The sequence below is a fragment of the Ochotona princeps genome, chromosome 11 (genome assembly GCF_030435755.1).
Source record: "Ochotona princeps isolate mOchPri1 chromosome 11, mOchPri1.hap1, whole genome shotgun sequence".
NCBI lineage: Eukaryota > Metazoa > Chordata > Mammalia > Lagomorpha > Ochotonidae > Ochotona > Ochotona princeps.
In genome coordinates, this window is record NC_080842.1 from 35,172,371 (window position 1) to 35,186,044 (window position 13,674).

At 40.4% G+C, this 13,674-nt stretch overlaps 1 protein-coding gene across 8 annotated transcripts in view; it reads left to right on the forward strand.

Annotated features, from left to right (window-relative positions):
* Positions 1-13,674, forward strand: part of NEK1 (NIMA related kinase 1) — a 132,462-nt gene that overhangs the window by 41,442 nt on the left and 77,346 nt on the right. For 6 of the 8 annotated variants that reach the window (XM_058670009.1, XM_058670003.1, XM_058670007.1 and 3 more), the window contains 2 exons: positions 3,658-3,815; positions 3,896-4,027. In XM_058670009.1, the coding sequence (XP_058525992.1) occupies positions 3,658-3,815; positions 3,896-4,027 (290 nt within the window). The remainder of the gene's footprint in view (positions 1-3,657; positions 3,816-3,895; positions 4,028-13,674) is intronic. The other 2 variants (XM_058670005.1, XM_058670008.1) reach the window with 1 other exon arrangement.

Here is a 13,674-nt window from a genome sequence, read left to right on the forward strand (position 1 = left end):
GCCCAAATGTCGATTTTTTAAAATTTGTATTTTATTTGTTTGAAAGGCAGAGTAATGGAGTCAGTGACATACTTACACCCACATACACAGACACATACATACACAGGAAAGAGAAAATCTTCCAAATCTAGGAGGTTCTTCTGTGTTTCCTATATGGGTTGCAGGGTCCCAGGTACTTGGGACATCTTCATGTCTGCCTTCACAGACGTATTGGCAGAGAGTTGAATGGAAAACAGAGCAGTGAGAGCTTGAGCTGGTACTCACAGGTGGTCTAACTCACTGCTCTACAACCCCAATTCTTAGTTTTAAAGTTTTTGTATTTATCTTCTGCATAATGAATGTTTTCGCGTATTATGCATACTTTTAATACGAAGAGTCAAGTTGGTCAATGTTTGATAGCTTGTTGAATTTACTTTGATTTGTTCAGGGTTTGTAAAAATTTACAATGTAGTATAATGTGAATCAAACTAAACGGATTTGCTACCAATGCTTTGCTACTATGACAGGTAAAGCCAGTGTCTGCGACACCCGCATCCTATTAGAGTCCCAGCTTTTTTTAGGCTGCTCCACTCCTGGTCCAGCTCCCTAGTGTTGCTCCTGGGAATGTGATGGAGGGTAGTCCAAATGCTTGCATCCCTGCATCTATTCGGGAAACTCTGATGAGGCATCCAACTTTGGCTTGGTACAACCCTAGCCTTTGTGGCTGTAAGCGGAGTGAAACAGTAGGTAGAAGATTTTCTCTCTTTTCTATCTGCAATCTTTTAAATAAATAAATCTCGAAAAAATAAAGAAAGAAAGAAAAGGAAAAGAAGGACAGTCCTCAAAACAAAATGAATCAGGGATATATCTCAAAATTAACACTGAATGATATACCTCTAAATAGTAAGTATTGTTTTCCATAGCATCCATCCAGCTCTATTTGATTAAATCAGCATAAAAGAATTCTTTGCTTTTAGTGTATTTTATAAATGCTTTTAAGTAAGATTATTATATGTTCCATATATGTAATTTGATCTGGTGGTGGTCATAATATAAAAGAAGTATCTCTATTATTTCAAAATAAATTTGAATACTGTTCAGCAATAAGAAGGTTATTTATGCACATGACAGTGGGAATGGATCTCAGAAACATAGTGTGAATGAAGCTAGATAAAGAGTATATATTTTATGATACCATTTATTTGACATTATGATTCACTTGACAGAGACAGAAAGCAGATGAGGGGGTTGTTGGTAGGGAAGGGGCATGTACTGCAGAAAGGATATAAGGGAAATTTGTAAGATAATAGATAGCCTTCTATTGTGGTGAAGATTGCATAAATGTATGTGCTTGTCAAAATTTATCAACCTGTGCTTACAATTGGTGAATATTACTGTATATAAATTATGCCTCAAAAGATCATATTGCTTCAGTATTCTAATACTGTAATTCAACATTTTAACTATACCTTCAGAGATGTTTATATAGTTTTGGTTTTGCTAAAGAGAAACATTAAGCACTCAAAATCAAATGAAGATGCTGTCTCCACTCGGCTAAACTCAGAAATAACCAGTTTCACAGGAGGTATAAAATCTTTTAACAAGATTCTGATTCTTGATAGAAAATGGACATTTTAAAGATGTGTAAGAACCCCACTGATGGAATTTTCTACCTGATTACCTTTCCTATTTCTAGTGACTTTCATTTTGTCATTTGAACATTATTAATCAGTTTTCTATATTTATCCTGAACTGAAATTTTTATTGCAAGTTGCTGGGCCAAGATGTTAATACAAATTTATTTATTTGGATTACACAGAGATTCTTTTCCTTGATCCGAATATTTTTGTTTCTGTCGTTTCTTTTTTTTTGTTTTTGTTTTTGTTTTTGTTTAAGATTTTTATTATTATTGGAAAGCTGGATATACAGAGAGGAGGAGAGACAGAGAGGAAGATCTTCCATCTGATGTTTCACTCCCCAAGTGAGCCTCAACGGGCCAGTGTGCACCAGTCCGATGCCGGGAACCAGGAACCTCTTCCGGGTCTCCCACGCGGGTGCAGGGTCCCAAATCTTTGGGCCGTCCTCGACTGCTTTCCCAGGCCACAAGCAGGGAGCTGGATGGGAAGTGGAGCTGCCAGGATTAGAACCGGCGCCCATATGGGATCCTGGGGCTTTCAAGGCGAGGACTTTAGCCGCTAGGCCACGCTGCCGGGCCCTGTTTCTGTCATTTCTTCACCAGACTTCTCCCTGAAGGTATTATCATCTGGAGGCTCTTTCTCTTTTATTATTCTAGTTTCTAGTCACATCAGTTCAGGAAAAACAATGTGGTTTTGAAAGACTGTCAGTCATCTTTAGTCATAAATTTTTGTCTTGTTTTCAGTGCTGTTGACCCCTGCACTTGATGATTTCTTTTCAGTGAAGTTCTTCTACAATGACTTCTGTAGCTATTACTTACTTGTTAGCTCTCATGATTTTTAGACATTTCTGTTTTCTAAATATTCCCTGTGGTTGAGTTTATGTACCTCTTTGTTGGAAACTTATGTCTTTGCCTTTATTCTGTATTGTTATAACTGAGAATTCTTATATCCATTCATGATTTTCCTTTTCCCTTCAACCTTTCTTTATGTCTAGGCTTCTTGGTTTTGGGTCATTGCAACAGCTTTCCAATTACTTTTTGCCTTTATCTCTCTGTTAATCTGTTTATCATGTATAGTCTTGGATTGACCTTTTTTGCAATACTGTTTTGGAATACTGTGACAGCTAGGTTGTTTATAGGATTTCTTTTATTTGTCATGTGAACGTTAACACCCAGAGCTGATAGCTCTTAACTCTACCAGCCTCTTTGTGCCTCGCTAAAAATGTTGTTTTCCTCTTTTCTGTTTGTGTCTGTCGTCATGCTTCCTTCCTTTACTATCTGACATAGTGCTTATTTTTACTTGAATATCTTGCTCATCTTTACGCTCTCTCTCTCTCTGTCGCATTGCCATTCAGTTAGGTTAAACTGCTTTCTCCAGTTTTTATTTTTTTAAGAGAGTTTTTACTTTTGCTAATTTTTTTCTTGTTCTATAAATTTTCTTTGTACTTACTAATTTGGCATGTTGCAATTATTCATTTCCCACAGCATTAAAATGTTTTTCTGGCTTTGTGCTTTCTTTGCCAACAAGTTTGGAAACTAAGGTAGAATGTTTAGCATCTTTTCTCTACGCACTGAATATGCCTCAGTAATGCTTATCTCTTCTTATCTACTTGTTGAATTGAAGGATTTAGAGTCCAAAGTAAATAAAATCTTGAGTATTATGAAAGCCGTCTCCTCTTACTTATAAGCCATACATACTTAATAGAATAGAATTACATAAAATGTATACTAGAAGATTCTTTCAAAACTTTAAACTAGATTTTTTTCTGTATTTATGTAAAATTAGTGGCGTTTTACTGTTGTTGAAGATGTGAAATTATGTGCTTTCTTATTAGTAACATATTATGCTATTTCTTGATTGTTAATATTTATACTATTGTGAGAAAACATGTTGCTTTAAGCTGTTTGCTTACTAATCTTTTCAAATTAGGTAACTGCTTTATGAAACTTAAGCATTGAAATTTACTTTTTCTTTTGAGAGCAGTACTGTTCTTTGAGGCCTTCTAGGATAACCATGTGAGAACTCTCTGTTTAATTCCTAGGCTCCCTTCTTTGGCTGTGGAGGGGCTGTAGTTCCATCATCTTACTCTTCTCGAGGACAGTATGAACATTACCATGCCATTTTTGACCAACTGGAACAACAAAGAGCAGAAGATAATGAGGCTAGATGGAAAGGAGAAACACATGGTCTTCCGGAAAGGTAGGTCTACATTATGCAGAAACTACTTACACTGTGCTTCAGATGAAGTAATGAAAGTCACTGTGCATATCTATCTACAGAGGAATTACACCTGGAGTTTGTCCAGGATTTCCTAATGGGGCTGCAGGTCATCACCATTTCCCTGATCCTGAAGCTCTTAGAAAAACTTTGAAAAGATTGAAGGCTGTGTCTAAACAAGCGAGTGCAAACAGGTTGGGCTATTTGTATCCGTGAATTCATCTTTGTGTGTAATTCTGTCTTTCGTCATATGGAGTTTAGTGGTTACATAGAATAGTCTTTGCTTCCTGGATGCAATAGTTTCCTAAGGTGCAGATTTGACCCTTGTTTATATTATATATAGCAAGCATGCTTTACAATTCAACTTGTTTGTTTGACTTGTTTCAACTGAACATATTATTTGAATGACCGTGTGATAATTTTCACCCAAAATATGGCTGTAATAATTTAATTCCCTTTCTTTAAATAAATCAGAATATAAATTTAAATGGAATGATACTTTATGCAAAAATCAAAAGCATGTTTTTTCTCTTTACCTTGTCCTTTAGAAACTCACATTTCTTTGTAGTCTCTGTGTGCTTTGTCTTCCTGTTCATCTTTTGAGTTATGCCACTGTGATTTTGTTTATCAGATATTATTTATCCTTTCACTGAATTTATTGATGGTAATTGTCAGTAATAGATTTGTATTTTTTTTCTTTTAAATATGCATGTCTTTTGTTAGACATTTCCGTTCTGTAAATCATTTGGGTGAGTTAACAAGACATATAATGCTTTATGAAATTTTTCATTAGAGAAAAAGAAATTGATCTTTCATCTGCTGGCTTACAAATGCCCACAACAGCTGGAACTGTGCTAGGCAAAAGCCAGAAACGAAGGACTCCATCAGCTTTCTACATAGGTTACAGGGACTCAAGTACTGGAACCAACACTACTGCCTTCAAGGGTGCACATTAGCAGGAAGCTGGAGTTAGAAGGGAAGCCTAGGCACTCTGATATGGGATATGGGTGTCCCAAATGACATCTTAACAAATTCTTCAAACTTTGTCCTTCCTATTCCCACTGTAAAGATACTTCAGCAGAGATACACAAAATTTCAGGTAAACTTCAGCTGACACTGGCACCTGCATGGAATGCTGACATTGCAGGTAGGCAGTAGTGGCTTAACCTGCGAAGACAGAGCGCCAGCATCTACGCATGTTTTTTTTCCCCCCGATTTATTCAAAGGCAGTGTTACAGATACAAAAAGCAAGAGTGAGAGAGAGAGAGCAAAAAGAGAGATCTTCCATCCCCTGGTTCACTTTCCAAATGCCTGTAAGAGCTGGAAATGGCCAAGTCCTAAGCTAGGAACCAGGAGCTTCTTCCAGGTCTCCCACATGAGCAGCAGAACCCAAGTTGGGCTGTCTTCCATTGCTTTTCTCAGTTACATTGGCAGGGAGCTGGATTGGAAGTGGAGCAGCTGCGACTTAAACTGGTGCCAGTATGGGATGCTGGTGCCACAGAGGGAGGCTTAGCCTGTTACGTCAAAAGACTATAAAACATATAAAAGGATATCTTATGAAGATATAAAAATATCTGAATTAAATATATTTTTTGTTATTGAGTTTTTAGAATTCTTACATTCTTAAATTTTAAATAAAATTTCAAAATATAATGTTAATATTTTATATAATATTATAACAATCATATAATATTTATAACATTCCTTTGTCAGTAGTGCCTTTTGCAAAAAGTTTTCTCCCTCTCTGGCTTGTCTTCTCATTCTCTTGATACTGTCTTTCTTTTTTTTTTTTTTTATATATATTTATTTTTTTTTACTCATTGATTACATTGTATTATGTGATACAGTTTCATTGGAACTGGGAATCACCCCCCTGCCATACTGTCTTTCATTTAGGTTTCTTTTATATTTTTCTCCAGGAATATATCTCCATTGTTTTGCTTTTATTTGATATATTTCATCTAAGTTTTATAAGCTTACTTGTAAAGATCTGTGCATATATTTTAGATTTGCATCTAGATATTCAGGGCATTTACTAATTAAATAATTTTTTAATATATTATTTTATAATATAGTTCATAGGCTCCGGGATTTCCCATCCCTCTCCCTAAATTCCATTCTCTGCTGTTGATGTCTCTTTGGTATTACAATGGTAATATTTCATGAACAGCAATAGTCCATCATTCTACTATCAAAGTGCTTCCCAAAATTGCAGGCATGGACAGTGTCAGAGAGCCGAACATTCTTTTTTTTTTTTAATTGATTACATTGCATTATGTGACACAGTTTTATAGGCACTGGGATTCCCCACCACCCCACCCCATGGTAAATTCCTCCACCTTATTACAGTACCACAGTTCAAAATCAGTTGAGATTCTTCCATTGCAAGCATCTACCAAGCATAAAGTCCAGCATCTTTTTTTTTTTTAAAGATTTATTCATTTTATTACAGCCAGATATACACAGAGGAGGAGAGACAGAGAGGAAGATCCTCCGTCCGATGATTTACTCCCCAAGTGACCCGAAACGGGCCGATGTGCGCCAATCCGAAGCCGGGAACCAGGAACCTCTTCCGGGTCTCCCATGCGGGTGCAGTGTCCCAATGCATTGGGCTGTCCTCAACCACTTTCCCAGGCCACAAGCAGGGAGCTGGATGGGAAGTGGAGCTGCCGGGACTAGAACCGGTGCCCATATGGGATCCCGGGGCTTTCAAGGCAAGGACTTTAGCTGCTAGCCCACGCCGGGCCCAAGTCCAGCATCTTATTGTCCAGATTAGTTCAACAGTTTCTTGGGGAGACCATCTCTGGTCTGAAGGTAGAGCCGGCAGAGTATCATCCCAATCAATTAAAAGCCCCGACAGTACATCAGTAACAATTTATAACATTATGGAATTAGTTGACATGGTATTGAGTATCCAATATGTTAAAAGAGAAAAAAAAAAAGAATTCCAGTTCTGAATCACATCCTATGACTTCTACAGTGACATTTCAACTATTTATATACAACCGAGTTCTATACACCTTAAAATGAGCCCAACATTCTACTGTCAGGATATATTCAACAGTTTCACTGGGAGTCTATCTTTGGTCTAAATGTAGAGAGACATACTGTACTGTGTCATCACATCTGGACATGTCAGTCTCTGCTACACTTTTATTATACATTCCATTAAATACAGAGTCAGAAAACACCTTCCACAAGAGGGAGAAAAACAGAAAATTTACGTCAACATGAAGTTAAACAACCTGCTACACAATGACCAATGCATCGATGAAGCGATGAAAAAGAAAATCAAAAACCTTCTTGTAAAAATTGATGCTATTGCATGACCCATGAAGCGCTGAAGAAATGACAATAAAAGCAAGAACATCAGTGCCCAAGAGATGTAGTAAAAAAGAGTTGAAAGGACATTGACAACATTATGTGCTTACAAACTATCAATATGTCTTTTATGCATAATCTATTAATGAATAACAAGGACTTATTGAGAAAGACACAAATGAATAGGAAGTACGAAAAAGTAAAATTCACAGCAAAAATAATTTGATTTGAAAAAAAAAAACCTGCAAATTGAAACAAGAGCCATTCCCTAAGAGGATGAACAATACAATCCCTCAGCCATATTAACAATAAGCATCATTAGAGGACAACCACATAAAATTAGAAATGAAAGAGAAATGATTCCAACTTTTTGCTCTTTATGTGGGTCATGTCACTGTTGGCATAGGCAATAATAAGGATTGTAATTTTTTGTTGTCTAAGTATATTTAGAAGTTTCATTGGGAGTCTACCTTCATTGCTTCATAGAGATGCATTCTTCCTTGAGTCTTGTTACTCTGGTTTCCATTATATCCTTCATTTGTGGGGTTGCATGTGTGTGTGTATTCTTATTTATTTATTGTATTTTTGATGGAAATTTTCTTGTGTTTAGAGCAAACATATGATATTTGTCCTTTTGGGATTGGCTCTTTTCACTTAGCATTATGGTCTTCAGTTTGGCCCATTTGGATGCAAATGATAGAATTGAATTCTTTGAATAGTTGAGTGATATTCCATAGAGTAGATGTACCGTAGTTTCTTTATCCAATCCTCTTTCAGTGGGCATTTAGTTTGTTTCTGTGTTTTTGTGATTATTGATTGTGCGGCAATGAATACAGGGGTGCAAGTTGCTTTCTCCTGTGTCAGATCTTTTGAATATATTTTCAGGAGTGGGATTGCTGGGTCACATGGTAGGTGAATTTTCGGTTGCCTAAGTATTCTCCATACCAACTTCCATAGTGGCAATACCAGCCTGCAATTGCACCAGTGGTGGAGTAGGGTAAAAATATTTTTTAATTTAAAATTTTTCTTATTGATGGTAAATCAAAATGCAGACAATTTTTATGTATTAATCAGTATGCTAACAGTATTCCATTAATTATGTGTTAATTTCAGGAGTCTTTGAGGCTTTTTTTTATATAGATGTAATATCTGTAAACAAAACCAGTTATTTCTTCTTTCTCATAGGTATTCCTTTTGTTTTCTTATGTTAGCCAAAACTCCCAATATGATGTTGAAAACAGACCCATAGCAGGAATGGTTGAAGTTTATTCCTGCTGAGTATCATATCAGCTGTGGATTTGGTAGATGTTCTTTATAAAGTTGTGAAAATTTCTATTGCTAGCTCCTTTTGTCAATCCATTGCATTCTGTTGAAATGTCCCTAGCGTTTAAACTGGACTTCTTGTGGATAACATATAATTGAATCTGGTTTTCTTTTTAGTCTACTTTTTTTTAGATGAAAAAAAAAAAGATGTTTTTAGATATGTCTTTTAGCCCATTGTTGTTTAAGGTGATCATTGATATAGGTGAGGTTAGTATCTGTGGTGTTAGCTGCTGTTTTCTCTTTGTTCCTATTTTTCTTTGTTGTTATTTTCATTTTCCTTATATTTTCTGCCTTTTAGTTTTTAATTGAAGTTTTTATATGAACCCATTTTCTCCATTTTCCTAGCATATCAGCTGTATTTGTTGAAATTTAACCTTTCTAGTGATTATCCCAGAGTTTGCAGTATACAGTTACAACGCATCCAGATGTGTTTTCAAATGACTTTATGCTATTTCATGAATATTCAAGTACCTTGTATGCCTAATTCCTGGGTTATGAGCCTAACCAGTAATTTTCAGTATCTTCTTCTATAGGAAAGATACATGGCTAGAAAGGGCTGGGGTTGTGTATTTTCCTTCCTCCACATGAAAGACTAGATTTGGTTAGAGATGGATAATTACCTTCCTGTAGAAAGATTAAATTGATAAAACCATAGCAGGCTAGGATCAGGTGAAGTATTATTATTTTTTTTTAATTTACTTTTATTGGAAAGAGAGATTTACAGAGAGAAGGAGAGACAGAGAGAAAGATCTTCCATCTGCTGGTTCACTCCCCAAGTGGCTTCAACAGCTGGAACTGAGCCAATTTGATCTGAAGCCAGGTGCCTGGAGCTTCTTCCTGGTCTCCCACGTGGGTACTGGGTCGAAGGCTTTGGGCCATCCTTGACTGCTTTCTCAGGCCACAAGCAGGGATGGGAAGTGGGACCACTGGGATTAGAACTGACACCCATAAGGGATCCCGGCCTGTGTAAGGCTAGGACTTTTGCTGCTAGGCTACCCAGGCTGGGCCCCATAGTTTCTTTTTGTGTTGTTGAGTACTTAGTGATGAACTGCTCCTGGCCAGTGGCTCAAGAATGACTAGTCCTGGCAAAAGCAACTCCCTGCAGTGTGGCAGCTGTAGGGAGTGCCCCAGCCAGACCAGACCCAATGCTGGGGACTCAGGCCTAAGTCACTGCTGAAAGGCTGTGACCTAGTCCTAGGCTTTCTCCAGGCCCGAGAGATCTCTTCCCTCAGGGTAAGTACACCATGAGGGAAACTTGGGAACTGGATTAAGGCCCTGGCTCCGCCCTGCCACTAACATCTTGCAGCAGGAAGAGTTTGGGCAGTGTTTGGCTATGGGGTTGGGGCAAAAGCAGCTGCCTGCAGTGTGGCGGCTGTAGGGGGTGCCCCAGCCAGGCTGGACCCAATGCTAGGACTCAGGCCAAAGTTACTGCTGACAGGCGGTGACCAAGTCCTAGGCTTTGGGCAGCCAGTGTGGCTATTGGGTGCTAGGCTCTGCCTGCTAGCCTCCCAGTGACAAGGTCTGGGGCTATTAGGGTATGTAATTGCTGCCTAGGGAAACCCATTGATAAGGCCAGTGGGAGTGTAGGTGAGGGATGAATTCTGGGGGATTCCCAGCATCGGGGGTCACAGAACTTCCTGGCAATTGTGGGAACTAAGACCTGGTGGTTTGGAGAAGAGAGTCCATAAGATCTATTTGGGCCAGCCTGATTCACCAGCCCAATGGGAATCCTGAGATGGGCTGTTAGTGTAGAGCATCACTGACTGCCACACACGAGTCCACACGAAAGCTATATCTGAGGACCTGTCTTGCAGGGCTAGGTACCAGTAACTGACTGAGTGGTGGAACAGTGGATGAGTCACATCTGGCAGGGTCAGGACACTAACCAGAACATGAGAGAACCAGGTCCTGGGGTAGATTCTGTGGGGGAAATGTGGGCCCAACCCTGTGGAGATACAAGTCCCGCTGGTTAGCTCACGAGTTGGGTGGTGATGGGCTGAGCTAGGTGTGACCATGGAACCTGCCATCTCTTACGGGTAAAGGTACCAACAACAGTCTGGGCAGGTCACGGCAGCATCACCCGAATGTGCATCCTAAAATAAGATGTGGGGTGGACCGAGCTGCAACTGGAATGGGGCGGACTGGGCAGGGCCAAGTAAACCTCAACTCATAAGAAAGAACAGAAATCAGGATGGAGCACAGGTCATGCTAAACTAGGCTCTTACACCTACAGTTCTGCATGAGCCAGGAATACTAGGCCACAGCATTGATGACAAAGGCTGAGACATGTGATGGGCTAAGCCAACTGGGTCAGAGCAACCACTGGCACGCATGTATTCTAGGGCTTGGAATAGCCTCAGTTGGGCAGCTAGGAGAGTACACCCTTGCTGGGTTGGGATTCCCATGGAAGAGTACAGGGGCCAGAGTGGGAGCTGTGTTCTGGTGTCGATATAGCTGCAATCTCCCTTGGCCCAAATGTGAACTGGGGCTGGGTACACCTAGTCAAGCTAGACACCAGCACCATATAGTGCTCTAGAGAACCTGGGTAAATGTAGGACGGACTAGGCTAGGTCTCTGCCCCTACTGAGTATGTGTGAGCAGTGTCTGGGTATGGACAAGCCTTGGCTGGGCTGAAACATCCAACAATAAGAACCGGGATGCATTGAAGGCCAGCAAGGAGGCCTGGCCCACAGACCCACCAGTATGCACAAGATCTGGCATAGAGAGAGGTTCTGATGGAGGAGCTTGGGAAACTCCTCTGTCAGGACACAGTCCCTGCGGGTGAGTGCAAGAACCATGATAGGCAGCAACCCAGACCAGCCAGAGAAAGATACCCATTGGTATAAATTTGGCATAAGTCGGGGGCAGACCAGGCTGAACTAGTTCACATCACCCACTGGCGAATCCGAGCACCAGAATAGAGTCTAGGTCGGGCCAGGTTTGGTTGTGACACAAACCAGTGCACATTACGGAATGCCAAGGTGAGATGAGTTGTACCAGATGTGGCCCCAGTGCCTAAATAGCACACATGAGAACCAGGGGGAGAGGGACAAAGCCGGCAGGGGGAATATAGGCTCCCCTGCTGGACAGCCACTCCTACTGGAGAGCGTGAGTGGGATGGGGCAGAACAGACCAGGCAGGGCTACAACACCTGTTGGCCTCATGTGAACTAGATCAGGGAAAAGCCAGATTGGATGACTGTCCTGACTGGTGCAAGCAAAAATTAGAGTGGGCAAGGGTTGGTTGGACTTTGCCACAGCATCAGCTGGCAGAGACTGGCACTGGGGGCTAAATCTGTCAAGTTAAACTCCAGAACCACCTGGAGAACGCATAATCAAGGAGTAGGAGTGGCCTAGTAGGGAGATAGTGGGCACCTCCCTCTTGGGTTACCACTCCCACTGGGGAGCATGGAAACCAGGATTGGGGCAGGGATGGCTAGACAGAACAGCACCTGCCAGTATATGTGAGCGCTAGATAATAGGGCGGGTTGAGTTGATCTAGGCTTTAATGCCCATTGACATGTACGAGAGTTAAATGGGATGAGGGACAGACTGAACAAGTCTGTGGTATATAGTGGGAAGCATGGGAACCAGTGCAGGGTGCAGGGCTGGTGGGGGTTATTGGGAGTCTCCCTGACTAGGCTACAGCTCCCACTGGTTTGCGGGAGGGCCAGGTATGAATTGGGCAGGATCAGGCTGGACTGCAACACCCATCGGTTTGCGTGGAAGACAGGTCTGGAAACAGAACTGACCCAGCAATTGCAACGACCTTCATGTGCATAAGGTGATTGGGGTGATTGGACGGTGCCAGACCCTGTACTTGCAAACTCACAGAAGAATCAGGTTTGGGATCACCTCAGACAAAGTTTCTCTTGGGATCCCTCCAACTGAACTGCTGATCTCAGAACCCCAACCATGAAGAGACTGTGTCAGCGCGTGGATTCTGAATAGAATTCATCGTGCTTGGAATGGCAAGAATGGTAGCAATTCAGAACTGTTGAACCATCAAAACTGCTTGAGCGGGACTCTCGGAGCATGCCCCACAATGGAGACCTGGGATGGTGAGAGCCTGGGTGAGGCTTCTCTCTTTGTTTCTCCCCTTCCCCCAGATACAGGGGGGAAAAAATGACATTAGTGTGGAAACAATGGTCTTACCCACTTTCCTTTAGCACTTGGCCCATTTATACCCTAATCAACTATGTAATATAAAAAAAGAAAGTAAAAAATAAGATAAAATAAAATTAAAATTAAAAAAAAAAAGAATGACTAGTCCCACCTGTTCTGAGCCTGAATTAGCTGGTCTTCCCAACATCTGAATGTCTGCATCCAATAGAAATCAGCCTTTTTGAACAGATTTTAACGTTAAGTTGTGTTTTTTTTTTAAGATTTATTTTTATTGTAAAGTCAAATTTACAGAGAGAAGGAGAGACAGAGAAAGATGTCCGTTCACTGATTCACTCCCCAGTTGGTCATAACTGCCAAAGCTGAGTGATGTGAAATCAGGAGCCAGGAGCCTCTTCCGGGTCTCCCACATGGGTGCAGGTTCCCAAGGCTTTGGGCCATCCTTAACTGCTTTCCCAGGCCACAAGCAGGGAGCTGGATGGAAAGTGGAGAAGGCAGGAGACGAACTGGTGCCCACATAGGATCCCGGCACATAGAAGGCACCAGTCTGGTATGTGTACTTGTATGGGTACTAGTCTACCATGCCAGGCTCTAAAGTTCAGTTTTGATTCCCGTCTGTTGATCACTATTCAGAGAGCACTGCCCAGGGACCTTGTCTTTGGGTCCAGTAACCACTGTCATCATCACCTTCACTGTTACCAACTATGATCGTCTTAAGGCTTTTTTGTTATTATTATTTGTGTGCATTGATACAGTAGGCTTCAACACAACCTTGTCTTACAATAAACCACTCTGTCATCAAGGTAGTTTTATAGCTTTTCTGAAAAATTATGTCAAAATGACTTCCTTTATTGTGAAATATATGCAGAAGTATGTTCAAGTGTAAAAGAATTTCAAAAATTAGAAGCTTGAAACATTTTAGAGCGATATCATTTTTCTAAAAAGTCTGTGATACAGAAACTTTGAAGCTAGTAGGATTATATTTTGTAATAGAAATAAAAATGAGCTCATATCTTCTGTAGTTGATAATCATTGTTAAGAAAATGATTTAACAAGTAAATGCACAACATTCTCCT